Source organism: Stenella coeruleoalba (assembly GCF_951394435.1).
Source record: "Stenella coeruleoalba genome assembly, chromosome: 11".
NCBI lineage: Eukaryota > Metazoa > Chordata > Mammalia > Artiodactyla > Delphinidae > Stenella > Stenella coeruleoalba.
Genome location: NC_137157.1, coordinates 68,187,941 through 68,211,635, shown reverse-complemented (window position 1 = coordinate 68,211,635; position 23,695 = coordinate 68,187,941). Strand labels below are relative to the sequence as shown.

At 36.7% G+C, this 23,695-nt stretch overlaps 1 protein-coding gene across 3 annotated transcripts; it reads right to left on the bottom strand.

Moving 5' to 3' along the window:
- Positions 1-416: 416 nt before the first annotated feature.
- PUS7L (pseudouridine synthase 7 like) lies at positions 417-18,696 on the bottom strand. Of its 3 annotated transcripts, XR_013830475.1 has the most exons (8): positions 17,925-18,696; positions 15,951-16,143; positions 13,721-13,819; positions 9,828-9,909; positions 7,992-8,272; positions 4,564-4,617; positions 2,502-3,000; positions 417-452 (listed from the first exon to the last, which is right to left on the bottom strand). XR_013830475.1 is itself a non-coding variant. In XM_079936642.1 (7 exons), the coding sequence occupies exons 1-7, from the start codon at positions 18,053-18,055 to the stop codon at positions 2,674-2,676; spliced, it is 1,167 nt and encodes a 388-aa protein (XP_079792768.1). In that variant the 5' UTR covers positions 18,056-18,696; the 3' UTR covers positions 860-2,673. The 3 variants fall into 3 exon arrangements, 2 of the variants coding, with proteins under 2 accessions (XP_079792768.1, XP_079792769.1); XM_079936642.1 differs by lacking the exon at positions 417-452 and having other exon boundaries at positions 860-3,000; XM_079936643.1 differs by lacking the exons at positions 417-452; positions 13,721-13,819 and having other exon boundaries at positions 860-3,000.
- Between the last annotated feature and the right edge of the window lie 4,999 nt (positions 18,697-23,695).

Sequence of the window (23,695 nt, the reverse complement as noted above, 5' to 3'; positions counted from 1 at the left end):
GCAAATATTAGGTAGATGAAAGCAGTACTGCTCTAGGAAGCATAATCAAGTTCCCAAATAGCATCTTGTTTGACCTTGAATAGGTCAGTAAACCATTCAAATATTTTCTCATTTGCAAAAACAGGTAAAACACTACCCACCTACAGGGTGGGTACATGGATTACAATGAGAGGAGTGGCACAACACTCAGAAAAAATGTTACTTGGATCAAAGTTGCATATGACTTCAGTTTATTACAACTTACAAAAGTCCAAGTGTTTTTATCTTAATAAAAAGACCTCCATTTGTTTTACCTTAGTAATCCTGAGGCACTATTGCTCAGTTTCAAATGCAACGCTGAAAATTAAAGCTAATCCAAAGATTCTTCTTCTGAAAGCCTGAAATGCTCCAGAAAAACTGCAAAAACTTAGGTGACTGCTCATCATTTGGTCCAAAGTCTATTCAAGTCCTTACTGAAAAAAAAAAAATTAACGTGGCAAATATTATTAGTATATAAAATAATTTTTCACATGAACAGTATCTGAATACATTTTATGGTGACCTGAAATAACTTTAGTGATACCTTTCTTTACACAGGGCCAAAGTACTAAATAAATAAATTAGAAAGATACCTAAAATTATAGTGCCATCTACAGGCAAAGAAAATACTATCAATGATGGCACATTTTTAATGATTTCGTATTTTCTAATTGCTACCCAATGATTAAAAGAAAACTGGGATTTAATTATTTAGTAACTCACTTTCTGATTACATTTATAGGATATAATTTATCATATAAAATAAAGTTAAAACATCATTTCTAAATTTTTTTACTATTTAATATAGCATCATTTCATTTTCGATAAAATATTAAGGCAATAAAAGTAATTTTTAAAATCCATGGTACCACAATCTGAAAGTTTTGTGTCCTGAATTTGTTTATTATTAAAATATATAAAGACAAAAGAGGAACTTTCTAGTATTAAAAAAATTCCAAACATTCTACGATCTTAACAGAATGGCATTTTCATTTTTTTCTGTTCCCTTCCTAACTTGCATCTGTGGACATTGATTTAACAATCACTAAATGCTAGGCACGTTTCTAAGCTGCTTTACATATATTAACTCGGCAAATCATCACAATAATCCTAAGAGGTAGGTTTATTATCATCCCTGTTTTATAGATGTTGAAACTGAAACCCACAAAGCTTAAACAACTTGTCCAAGGCCACACTGCTCTAAGTGGCAGAGGCAAGCTTCAAACTAGGGGAGTCTGTCCCCAGTATCTAAGCTTTTAATCACTATGCTAAAGTGCCTCTCCTGTGTAAAAGCTGCATGCAGTGTATACACTGCATTTGTGTTTTATATATATGGTTAAATATATATATACGTGGTTTTGTGGGGCAACATTTTCTCACATACCTAAAACCTTCATCATCAACTTTAATAACTAAATGTTTTGCCATCAAGTTGTTACATCTCATTTTACTTTTAGTTAGCTAATGCTGGACTTCCAAACTGTTTCTAATTTCTTTCTATATATATAGGAATACTGCACTAAGCAAATTTTGCATTGCAAACAGTTTTTTTCCTTCTTTGGAATTTTATTTCCTTATGCTAATATACCCAAAATGGTTTGACTGACTTAAGTATATAAAAGTGCCACATTACTAATATATAATACTCTTGACAGCTTTTTAAGTCATTATGTAGTGCTACCAGCAATAAAAGAATGCTCAGATTTTCCCAATCAGTATATCCCATTTCCCCCCAAATGTACCTGACGTAAAGTAGATAAGGATAGTTTGTGATGTGGGGTAGTTAAACCAACAAATACAGAATTTTCGAAATGGGTAAAATGTATTTCTCCCTCCAGCAACGTAAAAAGGTGGAGATAATTCTATTGTTTGCTGCTTATGAGACTGGTGCTATCTTGATTCCTTAAATGAGCCTCAAAGAGAATCAATAACACTCAGTCACTAGTAAGCGTCAGAGCTGGAGTCTGAGCACAGATCAGCCTGACTCTAAAAATTTATGCTTTAGATGACAGAACAAAAATAACAAAAAAGTGGAGGGTCAATATATGTCAAGATAAAGAAACTGTAGAAAAATTTTATTTCAATCTTCATCAAAGATTATTTACCTCATAAAGGGGTAAACTACCCTGGGGTAGCTATCATAAATAGAGGGATTATATTTTCCTAATGTACTGTTCTGATCAATAATTTCAAAAATAGGAGAGCATGGCAATAATTAACAAAATGCTTCATCTATCTTTCCAACCCTGTTTTCATTACAACCTAGTTTCATCTACGTTCTAAGCAAGGAGCTTGAGGATATAAACATTACTCCAAAAATGTTTTTCTTTAATGTTATCTTCTTTAATGTCATCCTGCAGTATTATATGCTCCTAACAGTCCAGAAAGACTAACTTTTATAGCACAGACTAAAGGTCACTGAGATATTAGATAATAGAAAGAACAAAGGCTTTGGAGTCTTCAACTCAGATGCTGCCACTTACTAGCTATCCGTCCTCTGGAATGTAAGTATCAAATTCCTACTTCATCAGGATGTTGTGTAATTAAAGGAGATAACAGTTATAATGCTCCTAGCACATGGTAGATGCCCAAGAAACTTTAGCTCCCTTTCCTTTAAAAAGTGGCACATACATGATTATATTAAGGGGATCAGTTTTAAAAGTCATGCTTCATTATTTCCCTCAGACAAACGGTAGCATAACACGAAGCGTCAAGATCAAAAGAGATCAAAAGAGATAAAGTTGCTTCATCGATGTGGGAACCTTCCTTCGTGACATCAATATCATGTTCTTCTATTAGTTGGTATGAGAGATTACAGGGATGTTTCAAAATCTTTCTATAGCATCCTGGAACATTCAGTTTCAGAGTAGGTATTTTAAATCTACATGTCTGTAGTCCATCTCTGCTGAGTACTTCCTGGTACCACTTCCCTAGTTTGTTCTTTGGGTACTGAATATTGTATCCAAGCACTGGAAGAACCACCTGTGCGATGAAAAGGAAAATAAAAGATACGTGAAACAGGCTTCGGAAAAACATTTGATCATATTTTAAATTTACTTTCATGACTGGGACCTGGATCTGTAAAAACAGACTCAGGATATCAACATTACAATCAGCCTAAAACATGCTATTGAGTATTACACTACTTTGATTCTTTTTAACGCTGCCCAGAAAAGAGAAGAGCCAACTAAAATCAAGAAGGACTCTTAAAGGACTTCCCTGGTGGTCCAGTGGTTAAGAATCCGCCTTCCAATGTAAGAGACACAGGTTCGATTCCTGGTCGGGGAACTAAGATCCCACATGCCGCAGAGCAACTAAGCCCACGCCACAACTACCAAGCTTGCATGCCTCAACAAGAGAGCCCTCGTGTCACAAACTACAGAGCCCACGCACTCTGGAACCCTCATGCCACAACTAGAGAAGCCCACACACTGCGACAAAGACCCAGTGCAGCCAAAAATAAATAATGATAATAACTAACTAAATAAATATTGTGTTTACGTGGTATATCTAAAAAAAAAAAAGACTCAATTACCAAGGCAACCAACTCAAGTCGGATATTATTAAACAAACTGCTGTTAATGTAGAAGAGATGAAACAAGAAGTTGAGGTACACTTAATTAGCCAACAGACTTCATCTTTGTGCAGTTATACAATCCTAAATGCATATTCTTTCTGGAACACAAAGAATAACCTTTACTACTCAATCACGTAACTGGTATTTTGGCTGATAATTTTACATTTCTCTTACTTATTTAAAAACATGGGGCTTCTCTGGTGGCACAGTGGTTAAGAATCCGCCTGCCAATGCAGGGGACATGGGTTCGAGCCCTGGTCCGGGAAGATCCCACATGCCGTGGAGCAACTAAGCCCATGAGCCACAACTACTGAGCCTGCGCTCTAGAGCCCACAAACCACAACTACCGAGCCACGTGCCACAACTACTGAAGCCCACGTGCCTTGAGCCTGTGCTCCGCAATGAGAAGCCACTGCAATGAGAAGCCCGTGCACCGCAACGAAGAGTAGACCCCGCTTGCCACAACTAGAGAAAAGCCGCACACAGCAAGGAAGACCCAACACAGCCAAAAGGTAGTCAGAAAAAGGAACAAGGTAAAAAACTCAAATACACACAACGTGACTGAATTTCATATTCGTTATGCTCACTGAAAGAAGCCAGACACAAAAGGCCATGAACTATATGATTCCATTTCTATGATACTCTTTCAAAGGCAAAACCATAGAACAGAAAAGAGCTGAGTCAGGGCTGGGGCAGGGGTGGGGGGTGACTACAAAGGGGCACAGGAAGTTTGGGGGAGACATGAAACTGTTCTTTATCTTGATTTTTGTGGTGGTCATATGACTTTATATGTATATCAAAACTTGCAGAACTGTAAACTGAGAAGAGTGAATTTTATTATATAAATTATAACTGAATTAAAAGTGGTAAAAAAAGGAGCAAGGAAGGGAACTGGTTAATATATATTGTCTTTTGGGCACAATGTGTACATTTAGATCTAAATGATACTAATTTTTAAGCACGTTTACCTGATGTATTGCATATGTATTAGCTGATTCCTCTTCTTCAGTTACTAGATGAACCTGTTTTTTAAAAACATGATGAAAATACAGATGATTTTCAAATGTTCCAAATTCCCTCAATTTTCCCTAACTCTGTTATGTACAATTTGACTCCTTAGCTGAATGTACACATACCCAAACAAGACCTTTTCACAATTTCTTTCCAGAGGAGTAGACTACTTAAAAATTAGAATGATTCTTCCTGCTTTAAACCCTGATAACTCCATGGAAATACACGGAGAATGTTGGGCAGCTAACACTCTGAAACAACACATTCACCTCAGTTACCAACGATCTTTTTCTAAACTGCAAAGTTGTTTTTTCTTACTATGCTGAATCAAGAATCTGCCTCTGTGAGACCACCCAACCTCTGTCCCTAAAAAATGTCATAATAATCTATGAGAAGTAGTGCTTCTCAAAATGCGTTTCATAGACTAGTAATAGGTGTCACACATACGAGGCAAAAAAAAAAGAGGTGAGTGATAAGCTATGTTTGAGAAATGTTGCTCTAGGACAGAGAATAATTCTGATTTCTCGGGCACATGAAAGCTCAAGTATAAAGGCAGCTGTCATCATTCCATGAGGATTACAACAGCCTCATTTTCCTAAAGCATTCATCATATAATATAATGTCTAGATCTTCTCTAAACCTGCTTGCTTTCCCAATTCTCCCTACTCTTATCAATAATGTCTCTCCTTTTTTGTTTTTCCATTTTGGGTTTATTGGTTTGTTTACATGTAAATAACCCATTTTAACTGCTGCACTCAGAAATGGACATAACACTCCAGATGTGATCTGACCAAATACATGGGGCTATGATCTCTCTTGCATCATTACTTCCAGCTTTTTGTCTTTCACAAATTCATAAGCATACCTACAATGCTGCAATTTAAGTAATTTATGAAAATACTGAACAAACATGGTCAAGTACAGAGTACCATGTTTTGTCTTTAGAGAACTCCCTCCAGCTTGATATCAATCAATAAATTAACGAACATGATTTTGCTGTATGGCTGCTCTGCAAAGATGAATTCACCATTCTCATGGTCTAACTCACATTTATCCATCTTGTTCACAAAAAAACTATACGACAATCTGCCAAGTCACTTGAAATTAAGATATATAGGTAGTCCTAGTAATTCTATCAAAAAGGGACTCAGTTTCCTACAATTTTTAATGTAGATGCACATGACATGTTCTATATACCATTTATTAGAAATATTAGTTTGTCTTTTTCCTTTTCTTATTTTATGTCTTTTTTTGGTTTTATTTTGGTTTTTTTCTTTAACTTTTTATTTTATATTGGAGCAGAGTTGATTAACAATGCTGTGTTAGTTTCAGGTGTACAGCAAAGTGATTCAGTTATACATATTTTACGTCTTGAGACTCCAGTTCCTGCCTTTTCTTTTCTCAGTGCTAACTAATAAAGTATAAATGATTGATCTTAAAAATATAGACACTTTTTGCTGCTAATAAAAGGAAACTCTGCAAAACGTAAAGGAGAAAATATTCTCTTTTCTACTACATCTCCTGAAAGAAAAGCAGATTCAATCCTGATCACAAAACTATCCGTGCAAATGTTACATGGAACAAAGAAGTCGTATCAGACACATGCATTTCAGAGATTATTGTTATATTTTGTCAAAGTAACCTTTAATTTCTGAAAATCTGAATTAGAAATGGCTGACCTACTAAATAATGTGTTGCCTAGGTAATATTTAAACGGACATGTTTTCTGAAAGGTGCTAAAAAACTTGTGCTTTTTTTCATTATTTATCAAAATGGAATCAACTGACATATCTCTTCTTCCACTCATATGAGGTAAAATAAAACCTACGATGCTGCTAGATCTTTTCTTACACAATTTCAGAGTCTGTGTCTCAGTTAAATGACCATTCTTAATGATTTATGCTCTTAGTGATCACTTTATCTAAATATTCATAAGCCATTCATTTAATAAAATAGTAAAGCAGACATCTTTGTTCTGGCTCACTCATCACTCAGCCTTTACTCTCTCTTTTCTGGTAGTGCACCTGCGTTTTCCTGGGAGCTTTCCTCCCAGTTCTTAAATGTGGTTTGGATGGGATGGTTCCAGGAAGGAGCCCTTGGAACACAGGTTTTGCCAATCATATACTCCAGTCCACAATAACTGGTCTGGGGACATGTGACCCAAGCCAAGCCATTCCTAGCCACTGAGGCTCAATTCCATGGCTTTGATTCAAACTGTTGGGAAAGAAACGCCCTCTTTTCTGGAGAAGAAACTGAGAATGGATCTAACAGAGAGGAAAGCAGAGCTGTAAGATAAAGCAAACGAGACGGATGATTCAGGACACTGCTTAAGCCCCTTGATACAGCTATGCCTGAATCAATCATGCGCTTTTAGTTATGAGGGCCAAGAAACTCCTGTCTGTTTTCCTTAAGTTAGTCTGAGGTGGGTTTCCATCACTTGAAACCAAAAAAATCCTTAATTCATACATCTAGAACTCTGCCATTAATTTAGAACAAGCTTCCTTTATGGAAAGTTCAGTCTATTTCTCTCCATTTTTGAAAAACTGGGCCATGCCCTATCTCTAGATGCTGACACCTTTTCTACACTCCACAATTTCTCTAGTAGAGACTAATCTGGGCTAGGAATCAGACAACAGATTAAGTGCTACCTATGTCACTTAATCTGTCTCCTCTCCAGCCTGGGTCTCAATTTCATTTCTATAAAATGGGAATTAGAAAAGAGGGTCTCTAAAATCTTTTTGTCCTCTAAAGGTCAATGATTTTATGATGTTATATACAAAAGCACTACTCAAATCCCTTCATTAAATTTTAAAATATACTTGTGAGATTGAATTAATGATGGAGAATAGTCTGCTCTTTTTGCATTACAATACTATAAAATTTCCTTACGTGATTTACGGAATTAAATTTCATTATTTAGTTCAATCCCACAGAGATTAAAATACTATAAAAATACTAGTTGGATGGGGAGGAAATGGAAGGATCAATTTTTACAATACAAAATCATATTTCATTAATATAAATGCCTCTAAGATACTGTTAAGAGGGAAAAAAGCAAGTTGTAAAATCACACCTATATAAAAGAAATGCACATGACATTACATACCCTATATACCATTATTATAAAAATCTTATTCTAAAGAATGTGTTCTTTAAAGGAAGGTTTAATATCTTTGTAACTTTCATTTCATACCACTATTTTTATTTTTCCATTCAACAGCATGTTAAGCGTCAGCTGACAGCAGAGTAGAAGCAGGAGATGAGCAAATATAAGTTAAAAAAAAAAAAAGAAGAGCATGTTTAGTTTTAAATTGTTTCTAAAATAAGGGCTTCTGAAAATTAGTATTCCTGGTGTGGTAATCACTCTTGATGAAATGACACTTACTTTACTACTTGATAAATGCTCATCATCAATATCTTCATCCAAACAGACCAAATCACCCTCCACCACTCTTGATCCATAGGTTGCAAGTCTGTAAGATACTGCCTCATTCCAGATTTTGCTGCTATATGCATGAACATAGAATATGCGCATGGAATGGGGGAAAGAGAACCACGCCTGGATACAGCCCTCCTCTGTCACGCCAAAGCGATGCAAGGACTCCAACAATGCTCTCTCCCGAACTTTGAATTCAGGCATCAGTGAAAGTGTGCCTTTAGCATCCTCTGAATAAAGCGAAGATCAGTTAGTCACTTTTATTTAAAGGCCAGTTATTAAGACCTTTACCACGCTCTCTAAATGAACTGAGCTACCCTGGGAACCTGAATATGAAGATGATGCTCAGCACCAACTATAAACCAGAGCTACACTTGAAGAGGTGTTTTGTTTGTTGGTTTTAATAAAGATCATTAATCATATGGCTCAATCACTTTCCCTGCTTTAAAAAGAGCACAACATTAGTAACTCCAACTTCAGGATGGAAATAAACTAATTTGCAGTTATTTAGAGGACTTTTTTTTTTTTTAAAGCATTACATAAACCCCTGAGCTTAGAGATTTTTAAAGAGCTGTTATAGACGTTTTACACAGAATTTTTTGAATAAGAAAGGGTTGACATCTGGATCCTTCAAGTGTACTATTAGGTCTTGCTAGTAGGATGCTTTTTAAAACTAGGTTACTGGACTCCATGGCAAAGATGCTTATTCAGGGAGGGCCTTGGATTCAGCATTTTAATAAATGCACCAGGTTTCTTAAGCACACTAAAGTTTAAGAATCACTGCCAAAAGGAAATTATTTTCTCAGGACCCTACAATAGATGCAATTTTGAATTTTCCTTAGTATTACTTAGATTACTTATAACAATTTGAAATGCTCACACTATTTACAGATTCTGGTGTGGCATAAAAATATTTTTCTCCTATGAATCATTACATATAGGTAATATGTACATAATTTAAAACAATGAATGGAGATATTTGAAAACTGATGTCCTTTATTTCATTGTAAGTGAAATTCAATATGCACGTATATGTCGATCATATATTTGAATGACTCTAAAATGCTACGGTTGCCGTTATTGTTTAGATACAAGTAATATTTATTCAGTATTCAGAACGTGCCAGGCACTATATTAAAAGCATTATATCTATTATCTTATTTAAATCTCATGACAGTCTTTTAGGTACCATTATTAGCTTCAGTTTGCAGATGAAGAAACTAAAAGAATGAAACTAAATGACTGCACAAGACTGTACAGCTGGGAAGTACTAAAGTTGAGAGCTAAACCCACGTAGATTGACTCTAGAACCCACACTCGTAACAACTTTTTTTTAGTGCTTCTCATTAAGCATTCTACATATATTGGGCTAAAGTTTGCAAAATCAGCAATCAGGGCTAAATGGCAACTAGATCAAAAACAATGCACAAAGTATCAGATATAACAAATGTACTTTTATTTAGTTTATTTTTTCAGTCTCCTCTGATTGTAGTGAATTATACTTCCATCAATACCTAAATCCTTCGAGGATTTAGGCCAAGAAAAACTCAGAAAGCATCTTTTCCCTCACCCCTACCCCCAAGCAAGAATTAGAACAGACAAAAATCCCAGAGATCTGGCAAAAAATGGAGTGCCTAGGGCACGTAATAAAAATGCTTAAATATACAATATATTACAGTCTATTTCTTATCATATTTATGTTGTAATGAATGCCCTCCTGCTGACATAACACCTATATTATGTATCTGCATGGTTATGTATGGGGTAAAGAAACTTTTTAAGTACCAGTTTGAAGAAAATATTTCTTTGCTCTATTTACAGGATCATCCAATTCTTCTGGTGTAAGAAATAACTGTACAGCCTTCACCTTTAAAAACCAAACAAGCAAACACGTGTTAAATGAAAATGAAAAATTACTTACTTTTTTTTAAAAAGGTACAAACTGTCTGACATCTAACAAATGCCAGACATTTAACAAAGGAACAAGAATAAGCATTTAACATGATATTTTACGTGGCAATTTTGTCTTTAAGTGTTCAAAAGTTAAACAATGTTAAATTTAGAATTAACCTCCTGTACAAAGCAAACTGATACAGAGGTTTAAAATATTATGGACTGGAAAAGTGCTCCCCCACCACTTCCACAGTTCTTCTGTCATTCTTTGCCTCTATCATCGAACTATGAACAGAAGTATTAAGTGATGACATAAAACTCAGACTTAGCCAACAAAAATACACAACAAAAATAAGGGAAGGAACAAGCATAGGGGAATGGCAAGCCACTAATTTCATTTATGTTCTCAAGTCTCAGAATTCGGTGGTCTTAAAAATAATTGCCAAAGTCACTTTTAAAAATTGTCAACTTTAATGTTTTCTTTTAAAACCTAAATAGATTAAAAGATGCTCCTTTAAAAAAAAAAAGGTATCTACTAGTTCCTATATTTTATCACTTATTTCTAAGTATGTACCTTAGAGTAGGAAAGGATCTTTTTTTTTTTTTTTTTTTTTTGAGGTATGCGGGCCTCTCACTGTTGTGGCCTCTCCCGTTGCGGAGCACAGGTTCCGGACGTGGAGACTCAGCGGCCATGGCTCACAGGCCTAGCCACTCCACAGCATGTGGGATCTTCCCGGACCGGGGCACGAACCCGTGTCCCCTGCATCAGCAGGCGGACTCTCAACCACTGCGCCACCAGGGAAGCCCGGAAAGGATCTTAAAATAGGTCAAGCAACCTAATCTCCCACTCATTCTTCTGTTAACATTATTCATTCATTCAAACAAATACTATTAAGCATCTGCCATGTGCTAGGCACTGTGGAGACACCAGGGGTAGAGTGTTCAGCAAGAGACTTGTGGTCTCTGTTTACTGGAAAAGATTAAATAAGCAATAATTATAAAATGTAATCAAACCTGAGATGGGAAGTCTAGGAGGCTGTGCAGTCACAAGATAAGGGGAATTCACTAATTCTTGGGTAATGGGATGAGAATTTAAACTGAGACATAAGGAATGTAAAGGTTGGGGAGGGCGTAATTCAAGCAAAAGGAAAAAAAAAATCTGCCTTTCCAGCTGTGGGAGCCAGCCTCTAAACCAGCCCCAACGGTCTCAAGCACTTGGTGCTCACGCCTGGGCAGTCCTCTCCCACACTCATCAGGGTTGGCCTGCATAACCGTGGAATACGGAAGTAGTGAAGGTCTGTCCCTCCCAAGGTTAGGCTATGAAAGACACTGAAGTTTCTTTTTTCTTTTTTTATTCAATGAATATTTATTGAGTATGAATGAATGAAGAAAGGAATAAATGCTCTATTTTTAAAGAACTTTAATGAGGCTAAAAACTGTATCCTCTGAAAAGGAATTACTCCCCTCCATTTTACCAAACTGCAATTTTTTTCTCATTTCATTTCTCTGAAGGAATATTCTATTTCCTTTAGCAAAGAGAGCGTGTCAAGAGATATATGACCGGGCTTCCCTGGTGGCGCAGTGGTTGAGAGTCCGCCTGCCGATGCAGGGGACACGGGTTCATGCCCCAGTCCGGGAAGATCCCACATGCCGCGGAGTGGCTGGGCCCGTGAGCCATAGGCCGCTGAGCCTGCACATCCAGAGCCTGTGCTCCGCAACGGCAGAGGCCACAACAGTGAGAGGCCCGCGTACCGCCAAAAAAAAAAAAAAAAAAACCGAGATATATGACCCTACTTTTTTTTAACTTTTTATTTTATGTCAGAGTACAGTTGACTAACAATGTTGTGACAGTTTCAGGTGTACAGCAAAGTGATACAGCTATACATATACATGTATCTATTCTTTTTCAAATTCTTTCCCCATTTAGGTTATTCCATAATATTGAGCAGAGTTCTCTGTGCTATACAGTAGGTCCTTGTTGGTTATCCATGAGGTTTCTGTTGTGGTCTTCCTCTCTCTCTCTGTTGCGGTCTCTCTCTCTCTCTCTCTCTTTTGTGCTCTTGGACTCCTCTCTCCAGGGGAAGCCATGCCACGAGTACCACTATGTAAAGAAACTCAAGGTTCCTGCCAACAACCATGAGAGTGATCTTGGATGTAGATCCTTGGTACCCACTCAAGTTTTCAGAGACCACCCAGGCTGATAGATAACTGCAAATGCGTGAGAGACCCTGATGCAAAAATGCCCAGCTAAGCTGCTCCCAGATTCCTGATCCTCAGAAATAGTGAGACGATAAATGCTTGTGGTTTTAATACACTAAGTTTTGGGGTAATTTGTTCCACAGCAATAATTGATAACCAATAGTCTAGCAAGTTTACAAATAATTAGGAGCATGGAATATGAAGTTTGAAAGAGGTAGCCATTGAAGGGGTAGCCAGCCAGCTTTTGTTTAAATGTAATGATAGCAAGAGGAATTTCCAGTTCTTGGGGTGGGGCGTGGCAGAGGAGGAAGCCCATTTCTTTGGACAACTCTTAGAAAAGTCTTTCTTACACTAGGCTAAAACTTGGCCCCCTGAATTTCTACCACTGTTAAAACCAGACAATTAACAGTCTAATCATATTTTTGAACATTCATCTTACTATGAGCCTGACACTACGCTAGGTGCTTTCACAAAAGTTATCTCATTTACTTCTCACGAACATCTTGTAAAATACGTATTATGTCCATTTTACAGATAAGAAAACCGAGGCTGGGAAAATTAATTAACCTGCCTATAGTGACATATTAGACAACTGGCAGAACTCAAACAGAACACATGATGCATTCTTCAGACCCCTAACTATTAAATTCTTCCATATGACAAAATTTCCAATACTTTAAGTTAATTTCCTCTTCAGAGTTTTCTAGACTGAAGAAACACTTTTCAGTTAATCATTTCTCATCAATACAGTTTCTAGACCCTTTATCATATCAGTTATATCCCACTTGCTAAACTCCCTCTGCAATGTTAAGCCCAGACTGACTGCAGTTTTGCAGATGTGGTCTACATCACCAGCTGTCAACCTTATTTCCATGTGTAAGATGATGTTCACATGCACAATGCTTCTCACAAGTGCTTTTACTGTTCCTTTCTCTTCCACTCAAGAAAACATATCAGAACACAAATGAGTAAGCATGACACTATTATATGAATAATACTGCATTTGCTCAAATATACAATTTTCATAGTTTTGTGGTTTTTCTCTATTATGTATACTGTAATCAGTGTGAAAATATATGTGTATATATAATATGTAATTATATATATGTAATATACATTTTAAAAATATATAATATAATAATTGGGCAAATGTGGCTTATTTGTGACATGCATTTTTAGTTTCATTTGAAACTAGCCAGATTTTCTTTTTCAAATTTGCTGTTCCTCTTGGTCTCTGCCATTGGGTGAATTCCTATCTTGCGTAATATCTGATACCAGATTTCTCGAATCAGGGTTTAACTTTCTCAAAATCCTCTATTCAGCTCACTAAGAATTTGATGAATGCTGGTCAAGTCCCTGTTAGTCTCAAGCAGGTATTAAATACAAGGGGCATCACATACAGTTTGCTTTGTTATAATGTGATACCAAGAATATAGTGGCTGCTCAATAAACATGATGTAATGTATGGTATATGTATGTGGTGGTATAGCTGCCTTTATATGCTGGGTTAAGAAAGCAAGGAGCAGGCTTATGTAGTAAGGACAACTGACAAAACAGCTAAGTCCATACTTTTAAAGAATCCATACCATTTCACTCTTCAGCAAAGCCAATCCAATTTGGTCTGTGTGAACTTTCCTTCCCATCCCAAATCTCTGTGGTCCATAGTAATTCACAAACCCTTTATTCTATAAATACAAAAAAAAAATCAATTAATTAAAAGTATATTTTTGGGCTTCCCTGGTGGCGCAGTGGTTGCGAGTCCGCCTGCCGATGCAGGGGACACGGGTTCGTGCCCTGGTCTGGGAGGATCCCGCATGCTGCGGAGCGGCTGGGCCCGTGAGCCATGGCCGCTGGGCCTGTGCGTCCGGAGCCTGTGCTCCGCAACGGGAGAGGCCACAACAGTGAGAGGCCCGCTTACCACAAAAAAAAAAAAAAGTATATTGTTATGGACCGCATGCCTGTGAGCCACCAAAAGTCGTATGTTGAAATCCTAACCTCCAATCTGATGGTGTTTGGAGGTGGGGATTTGGGGAGGTAATTAGGTCATGAGGATAGAGCCCTCATGAATAGGATTAGTGCCCTTATAAGAAATGGTGGTAGAACTAGCCCACTCTATTTCTGCAGTGTGTGAATACAATAAGAAGACCAGGCAGGAACCCTGATCTTAGGCTTCCAGCCTCCAGAACTATAAGAAGTAATTTTCTCTTGTTTAAAAATCACCCAGTCTATGGTTCTTTGTTATAGCCCCAAACTAAGATAAATAAATACAATTATTGTGTCGGAATATGTAATCAAGTCTTTCTTGTTGTATTTATTTCAATAAAAGAATCTTGTAATTGGCAATATGCACATGTGTTTCTCAGTGTTAGCTGTAGAGAAGAATCACTTAGGGAGTTTTTTTTTTTAAATGCTAATGCCTAAGCTGCATCCCCAAATGTATTTTTTTTTTTTTTTTTGCAGTACGTGGGCCTCTCACAGTTGTGGCCTCTCCCGTTGCGGAGCACAGGCTCTGGATGCACAGGCTCAGTGGCCATGGCTCACGGGCCCAGCCACTCCGCGGCATGTGGGATCTTCCCGGACTGGGGCACGAACCCGTGTCCCCTGCATTGGCAGGCAGACTCTCAACCACTGCGCCACCAGGGAAGCCCCCAAATGTTCTTATTTAATTGGTTTGGGAGAAGAGACAGACTGCTGAAATGTTTTAAAAGCACCCCAGGTTGAGCATTATGGGTCTAGATCAGGAGTTAGCAAGCTATTAACTGGCCCACAAGTCAAATCTGGCCCAACACCTGTTTCTGTAAACAAGGTTTTATTAGAACATGGCCATGCTCATTCATTTACATATTGTCCATGGATGCTTCCACACAACAGCAGTAGAGTACCTGCAACAGAGACCATATGCCTACAAAACCACAAATATTTATTATCTGGCCCTTTACAGAAAAAAGTTTGCTGAACCCATAGTCTACATGATCAGAATGAAGGCTATGGTTGTATGTGCATATTTAGATGCCTGGCAAATGTTATTTAAAAACTTACGGTAAGTAATTTTTTTACTGTAAGACAATATGTATATGATTTATCATTTGTATACACTGAAACAAAATTCAAAATTAGACTGAAGAGAAAAAAGATTCTGAAAAGTAATATAAAAACTATTTGCCAAAGATTTCTGAAAAGAATTACTAGACAAAGTTCCCCCCAAAATTAATCTCTTTGCCTGAAATACTACTCTATATGACAGATACTAAAAACAAAACAAAACAAAACAATCTGTCTTTTTATACAGATAGTTTTTACCCCCACACTGAGGAACACTATACAATTTTTTTTTATTACACTAAAGTTGTGTTTTTTCAATACAAAAATATGTACTAAGAAGAAAAATAAAAAAATAAGTCAAATGGCCCTAATTATCATTTTAAAAAATAATTATACATGCAATAAAAAGAAAAGGTACAAAAGAAAAAGAAAAATTTCCCTTCTTATCTCAATGTAAAGGAAGGGACTATAAAGATTTTCCTATAAAACTCTATTTTAAAGTGCAGTTTGGGGACATCCTGGTAGTCCAGTGGTTAAGAATCCGCCTTCCAATGCACGGGACACGGGTTTGATCCCTGGTTGGGGAACTAAGGTCCCACCTGCTGTGGGGAAACTAAGCCCGCTCACCACAACTAGAGAGCCTGCGCACTCTAGAGCTCACGCGCCACAACTTGAGAGAAGCCCACATGCCGCAATGAAAGATCCCGCGTACAGCAACTAAGACCCAACTAAGCCAAAAATAAATTTATTTTTTAGAAAGTGCAGTTTTCTTACCTTAACATTTTCTACTGCCTCCAAAATTCTCTCTCTCAGGTTTGCAGAATCATTTATTTGATTTTTTAAATTTCTGATGACAATATCAAAGTGATTTCCTTTGAGCTGACCGAGTCTAAGGGAATCATCTACAGACCGAATATTAAACACATTCATTCTTTTCTTTTCAATTTCTTTTTCAATATTTTTCAACCTATAAATGATAAATCATATAGACTCAGTTAAATCTTACATTTAAAAAATTAGTTTAAATGCTTAAACATTAAAAAATTATGTTAAAAATGTCAAAAAATTAGTTTACATAAAGTTTAAATGACAGTTGGCAGACAACCACTTATATCAGAATACTAAAACAAAAATTGGGGGAACTATTTCAAAAACACATCTTTCATTTATTTTAACAAATGTACACTAAAAACCCTTTATCATAGGAATATATTAAGAGTTATTTTAAGAACTGGAACACATATACCTAATGCTACTACTCTATGTAGCCTTCTGACTTCTTAGTTCAAGGGATAGAACCTCTTAACTGTTCTCTGCTCTTCCTGTCCTTAGACTTTGCTCCTTTCCTCCTCAGTCTCTCTTTCTCCAATGTTACCAAAAAACCACTAGTGCCAGAGGATTTTCCTAAAATTCTGCTCTGAACACTTCCTTATTCAAATTTTCAATTTTTCACCAACATCTAAATAATAGATTCCAATTGTCTTAGCCTAACTTTTAAGATCCTATAAGAACTGATGTAAATTCTTCTTTACATCATATTTTCTGTAGTCCTTACCGGAACTATCTGCTTTATTAGGCAGACCTTTTAGCTTACTGCCCCTCTAAACTATCTTCAGATTTTCTGCATCTGCTAAAATCTTACTGTTAGTTGATGGGTAATTAAAATCCCCTACCCATAAGCCAAATCAAAGTACCTGCTCCTCCTAGAAACTAATAACTTGTTTTGTCTTTGATGGTTAAAAACTAATTTTTAACATCTAAATACCTTTTAACATCTAAAGTCATTCTCTCTTACTATACTGCACTTCTTGACCACAAAGACAAAATCACAAACAATTTTTTTTTGTCCCACATATAAGAACTTTGAAACATCTACCTGCAAGTAGTGAATACTTAAACATCTGATGACTAAAGATTAATATATCAATATTACATCAAGTTAGGCAGAATTATGGTTCAATGATTCAACTTTCTGCACTTTATCTTGAGGAAAGTATCCACAAGGCACAGATTTAAGTACAATCATATTAATCACAGTAGTATTTACAGTGAAAAACTGGAATAAATTTCTATGTCCCAAAACAGAAGAATGTTAAATAAATTAGTCTGTATAATGAACATGACTCTGAAATATTTCATGACATAAATTTTCATTAAGAATACTAATTATTTTTATAAGTAAAATATAAATTACACACACAGTGCGATTTTCACATATGTAAAAAATGGCTTTGTAGCATCTGTATGTAGCACAGTATTTGAAAAAAGACTGGAAGGAAATGGATCAAAGTGTTATTGTGGTTATTTCTGAGTAAGAGAACTTTTAGTGACATTTAATTTCTTTTTTATTCTATTTTCTAAATCTTCTATAATAAACATGTATTTCTTCTAAATACACGTATTATCTTCTAAATAATACATGTACTATCTTCTAAATACACGTATTATCTTCTAAATAATACATGTACTATCTTCTAAATAAACATGTATTATCTTCTAAATAGAGTTTTGTTTTGTTGTTCAATAGAGTTTTGTTTCTAAATAGAGTTTAGAGTTCTAAATAGAGTTTTGTTTTGTTCAACAACAAAACTCTATTTGAAGCTAATTATACTATTAATGCAGAATATGTGCTGAGTAAGCCTGTAATCAATTACTAATGATAGTGAGATTAATATGCTCCCAGTATTATTCTGAGTTTTTGATGCAATAAGAAAATAAAGTCTGTCCTTTAAAGTAACATCTTATTACCTCTCTGGTGTCACTTTTCTAACAACCATTGCTTGATAAGTGATGGCTTTCTTGTCTTTAAGTCCTGCATAACTAAAATCCGAAGGAATCACTCCAAGTTTGATAGCTAAAAAACCAACTGCTTCAAACATTTCCAGATTTTCTTTTCGTAGAGTAAAGGCTGAAACAAAAACAATCCCCCGTTACAAAAAAAGCAGCTAACATACATCAATTACATTCTTAGCAGACTGACAGATCATTATAATGAATCAAATCACTAATTTAAATAATGAGTACTTTTTAATCAAAATACAACCAGTAAAATACAAAACCTCATGGATTTCAGCGCTCATTTTTAAAATTCTAGTGGGCTCATTAAAGGCTTACAGAAAAAAAAAAAATCCAAATTCCCTGATCTGACGCTCATACTGGCCCCAGTCACATTAGCCCTAATCTACCCTTCCAGTCTCCGCATGTGTCACTCCCATTCATATAACCTATAATCCTAACACAGAGAACTCCTCACAATCCTTGGATGGACTAGAGCCTTCATGTGCTCCCTCCATTTACTATTTGCCATACTTCTATTCATGCTTCAAGACCCAATGGCCACAGCAGCAATCACGTTTGTCTTGTTTTTGTTTTTGCAGTAAGCGGGCCTCTCACTGCCTTGGCCTCTCCCGTTGCGGAGCACAGGCTCCGGATGCGCAGGTTCAGTGGCCATGGCTCACGGGCACAGCCGCTCCATGGCATGTGGGATCCTCCCGGACCGGGGCACGCACCCATGTCCCCTGCATCGGCAGGCGAACTCTCAACCACTGCGCCACCAGGGAAGCCCTATCTTATTGACCATTATATCTTCAGCCTAACACATAGTAAGTATTCAAGTATTTATTGAATGGATGAATAAATGAACTTTACCGGAAGTTAATTACTTAAATCTGCATGTCTCCACTAGCTGTCATTATCTATATTGTGACACTGAACACCATGTTATAATTTATCTCTTTAAGTTGTGCACCCCACGGACTGGGAGTTCCAGGCCAGCAAACCAGGAAATAAAACCATACTTGCTTCATGCTAGCTGCTTCAAATGTCTACTAGATGAGAGAGTAGGAGTGAGGGTGCAGAAGAGGAAGGAGGAACAAGTGCAGTAACGGCCACCAAAACAGCCCCCCAACTTGTTGGCCTATATAACCTGCCAACATTGACAGTAACAAAATACCTCAATCCTCAGTTCACCATATACATATAAGATGCTTCAAAGTACTGCCCTTTTCCCTCAAATCATGAAAAGGAAATTCAAAGTTTTCTGCAGAATAATTTCTATTTTGTTCACCTCTTGTAACTGTCATCAGCAGCTACACGGGTCTCTCTGAGGAGTGCTCTAAGAAAAATGAACACTTAACGTACATGTGACTCAGGAAGTAGAAGGATGTGAAATTTACCTATCTATCTATCTCTGAACATATGAAATAGCTAAACAAAAGCTTGTAATATCTACACTTTAGAAATCACACTGTTTAAAAGAAAGGGAAAGATCTGTATGTTCTTTAGATCTCTATATAAATAACCTCAAAAAACATGAAAATAGCAAGTCTCAAAAATATGAAGAAAAACATACATTTATGAAAAAGTTTTTAAAATCAGCAATAATGCTTCAATATTTGTACATATTGTGAAATGATCACTACAAATTTTTTTTCCTTGTGGTAAGAACTGGTAAGATCTACTCCTTTAGCAACTTTCAAATATATAACACAGTATTATTAACTGTAGTCACAATGCTGTACATTATATCCCAGGACTTATTTATCACTGGGAGTTTGTACCTTTTGACCGCCTTCATCGATGAATAAAATAGATTATTTTAAATAAATTCATATCTTTTAAAATTCATTTTAAATTGCTAATAGGTTAAATACAATTAACACATAAACAAAAGCTGTTTGGGGTTCACAGTAATTTATAAGAGCTATACTAGTCCTGGAACCAAACATTTGAGAATCAATTAGTAATAATGTGAAAAAATATAGTAGTCTTTCAAATATACCAAATCTACGGAATTAGACACCACTAAAATATCTTAAAAGTGTTGCGGCAGCCTGGCTAGGAGGTACAAACTGTGAAAAACAGACCAAGAAAGTGTATTATATAAAGTAAGAAGGCTAGGAGAGCAACACTTAAAGTTTTAAAGGACATGTGTTTGATAACTAGAGTTCAATGCGTCAAATCTGTCCCTGACAATCTAGGCATGTCACTCACAGGTCATTAGGCAAGCTCAGCCATCTAAGAAGGAGCCTCCAAACTGCCTGAGATTATATCAGTTTGTTGCTGATTAGCCTTAGTGCATAGGTATATTTTATCCATGAAGATACAGAATTTAGAATAGAAATATTTAAGACGATCAAATTCACGGTTTTTAGTATTTGTGTTAATGAATGTCTTATGCACTTGGAATGTTTAAGGTAATGAAACTCAAGTAATTCCAATTAAAAGTGTCTAATTGATTTAAACTTGTCTTTCTTACACTGAAATCTCATTAAGTTAGTAAATAATATTGGCACATATAAGAAAATGTAAACATCACCAAATTTATGTTGAATTTATAAGATTTATAACATTTTCTTAATTAGTTGGAATAAATGAAGTATTGGAAAAGAAAATCAACTATGCTAAATTTTAAAATTCAATTTTAGAGACTTCCACTTCTAGCACCATGTTGGAATAATTGGTACCAACCTTGAACTCCCACTGTAAACAAACAGAAAACTAGACAAAACATATGAAACATCTGTCTTTGGACCCTGGACTAAAGGCATCACAGAACTGTGATCCAAAAGGAAAAGCAAAACAAACGAGGTGAGTCTTAAAATACCATGGTTTTGGGCTTCCCTGGTGGCGCAGTGGTTGAGAGGCCGCCTGCCGATGCAGGGGACACGGGTTAGTGCCCCGGTCTGGGAGGATCCCACATGCCGCGGAGCGGCTGGGCCCGTGAGCCATGGCTGCTGAGTCTGCGCGTCCGGAGCCTGTGCTCCGCAACGGGAGAGGCCACAACAGTGAGAGGCCGCGTACCGCAAAAAAAAAAAAAAAAAAAACAACACATGGTTTTCTAACTAGGGGTACTTTCTGGGCCAGGGAGGAGGAATCCAAGTAGAGCACAGTGGTCTTGCTGAAGCTGGAGTTCAAGAAGGCCCAGTGGGCTGGAATTCATAGAGCAGAGTAAGAGAACGTGTTCCAGAAATCTGCATAGGTGACCCCTTGAGTTCCTTGCTGATTAGTAATCTGCATGCCTAGAATTAAATGTTACATATCATTTATCTAGTGTTGTGTAACAAGTTGCCCCAAACCCTACTGGCTTACAATGTTCACTTATCTCTCAGAACTTCTCTGGAGCAGGAATTCAAGAGCACCGTGGTTTGGTGGGTTCTAGCTCAGGCTCTCTCAGGAGGTTGCAGCACAATGTGGCTAGGGCTGCAGTTACTCAAAACTCCTGACAGGAGTTGGAGGATCCATTTCCAAGGGGTTCACTCACTCACATGGCTGGCAAGTTGGTACTGGCTATTGGCGGAAGGCCTCAGTTCCTCTCCAAAGAGCTGCTTTAATAGCCCTAAAGTCTGGTAGCTAGCTTACCCCAAAGTGAGCCATCCAAGAACTGTGCGCAAAAAGGGCAATACCTTTTATGACCTAGCCTTAGACATCACACACCATCACTTCTGTCATGTTCCATTCGTCACACCAGCCACTGAGAGTCTTCTCAGATACTGAGAATCTACCTTCTGGCTCTAATACTTTATGTCCCACCCCCATTCAAAATATACTCGTTCTTTCCCAATGCCCCAAAGACTCATCCCGTTAAAACATCAGCTCAAATTCTAGTAGTTTTCCTCTCTATCAGGTCCAGTATGGATAGGCTCCTTAAATACATAGTAGAGCTGTATGACAGCACTAGCGTAAAGCCTACTTTGGACCTCCATTAATAAAATTCAAGATGAAGCCTCAGATGGATCTGCAAACTACTTCCTACCTGCTAGAGCATGTTCAACACTCTCTAAAACAAGACAACAAAATCCAGACACTCAACAAGATAACACACAATGTTTGACCTCCAAAAACTAGTACTGGACATGCAAAGAAACAGGAAAATATGACCCATGAGCCAAATAAAAGTCAGTCAATAGAAACAGATCCAGAAACAACAGATATGAAATTAGCAGACAAATATTTTTAAAGACCCATTAAAAATAGGCTCGACCTGCGCTCTAGAGCCCATGAGCCACAACTACTGAGCCCACGTGCCACAACTACTGAAGCCCATGTGCCTAGAGCCCATGCTCCGCAACAAGAGAAGCCACCGCAATAAGAAGCCCACCCACTGCAAGGAAGAGTAGCCCCCGCTCGCAGCAACTAGAGAAAGCCCGTGCGCAGCAACAAAGACTCAACGCAGACAAAAATAAATTAAAAAAATAAAAAAAAAAAAGGCTCAAAGATTATAGGAAAACATGAACATAACAAGAAATTGAGGACCTAAGAAAGAACCAAATAAAACTTCTAGAGCTTATAAATGCAATACCTAAAATGAAAATGTCATTGGACGCTTAAATTTTTCATACAATTCCTTCTTCAAAAAAGTGTCTAAGAAAACAGTATACCACTACCTCTAAAAATTAAACATAGAATTACCTTATTATCCAGCAATTCCATTTTTGGGTATATACCCAAAAGAACTGAAAACAGGAACTTAAACCAATATAGCCATGTTCATAGCCGCATTATTCACGATAGCCAAAAGATGGAAGCAACTGTGTCCACTGGCAGATGAATGGATAAACAAAATAACAAGATGTATGTATACATACAACAGAATATTATTCAGCCTTAAAAAGTAAAGAAATTCTAACACAGTAAAGAAATTCTAACACACACACACGTAAACCTTATAAACCATAAGCTAGGTGAAATAAGCCAATCACAAAAGAACAAAAGTTGTATGATTCCACTTATATGAGATACCTAGAGGAGAGGCTAGGGGAGAAGGGAATAGAGAGTTATTGTCTAACAGACATACAGTTTCAGTCTGAGGAGATGAAAAGAGTCTGGAGATGGATGGCAGTGATAGTTGTACAACAACGTGAATGTACTTAATGCCATTAAACTGTACACTTAAATATGGTTAAAATGGTAAAGTTTATGTTATGTATATTTTATAACAATTAAAAATAAAAATAAAAGGTTTTTATAAGTGTTCTATTTTTTAGGTAGGTCTACTTATTAAGGAATTTTTTTATATGAACTATGTTTGTTCTTACAAAAGGCTGGCCTAAGCAATATCTGGGATAAGCAAAGTTTATCTTTGTCTTTTTCTTTGTTCTTGTACTTATAGGTATCCCAGTATCTTCATACTATCTTCTGGTGAACCATCAATTCCTCTCTTGAACACGTCTCTCCAATTATTCATAGTTTTGGTAAAACTAATTTAAACTAATATATAAAAGTTTCCACAATTTTTTGGTTCATTAATTCAAATACTGTTAGAATTTCAAGTCGTACAAAATCTACACCTGCTTAAAACACTGATCAGCAATTCTCTCCCCACGTGTAAAACTAGTTTTGTTTTTCCTTCAAAACAGATTTATCTGTTAACATTTATTGCATGCCTCACGTGTCAACTCCTATACTAGCAGCTTTTTCATGAAAAGGTAAGTCATACAACTGGACAAATTTCCAAGACAGAAGACACCAACATTTGAAAAACGATTACATACTAAACATTTGCATTCATTATTTCATCT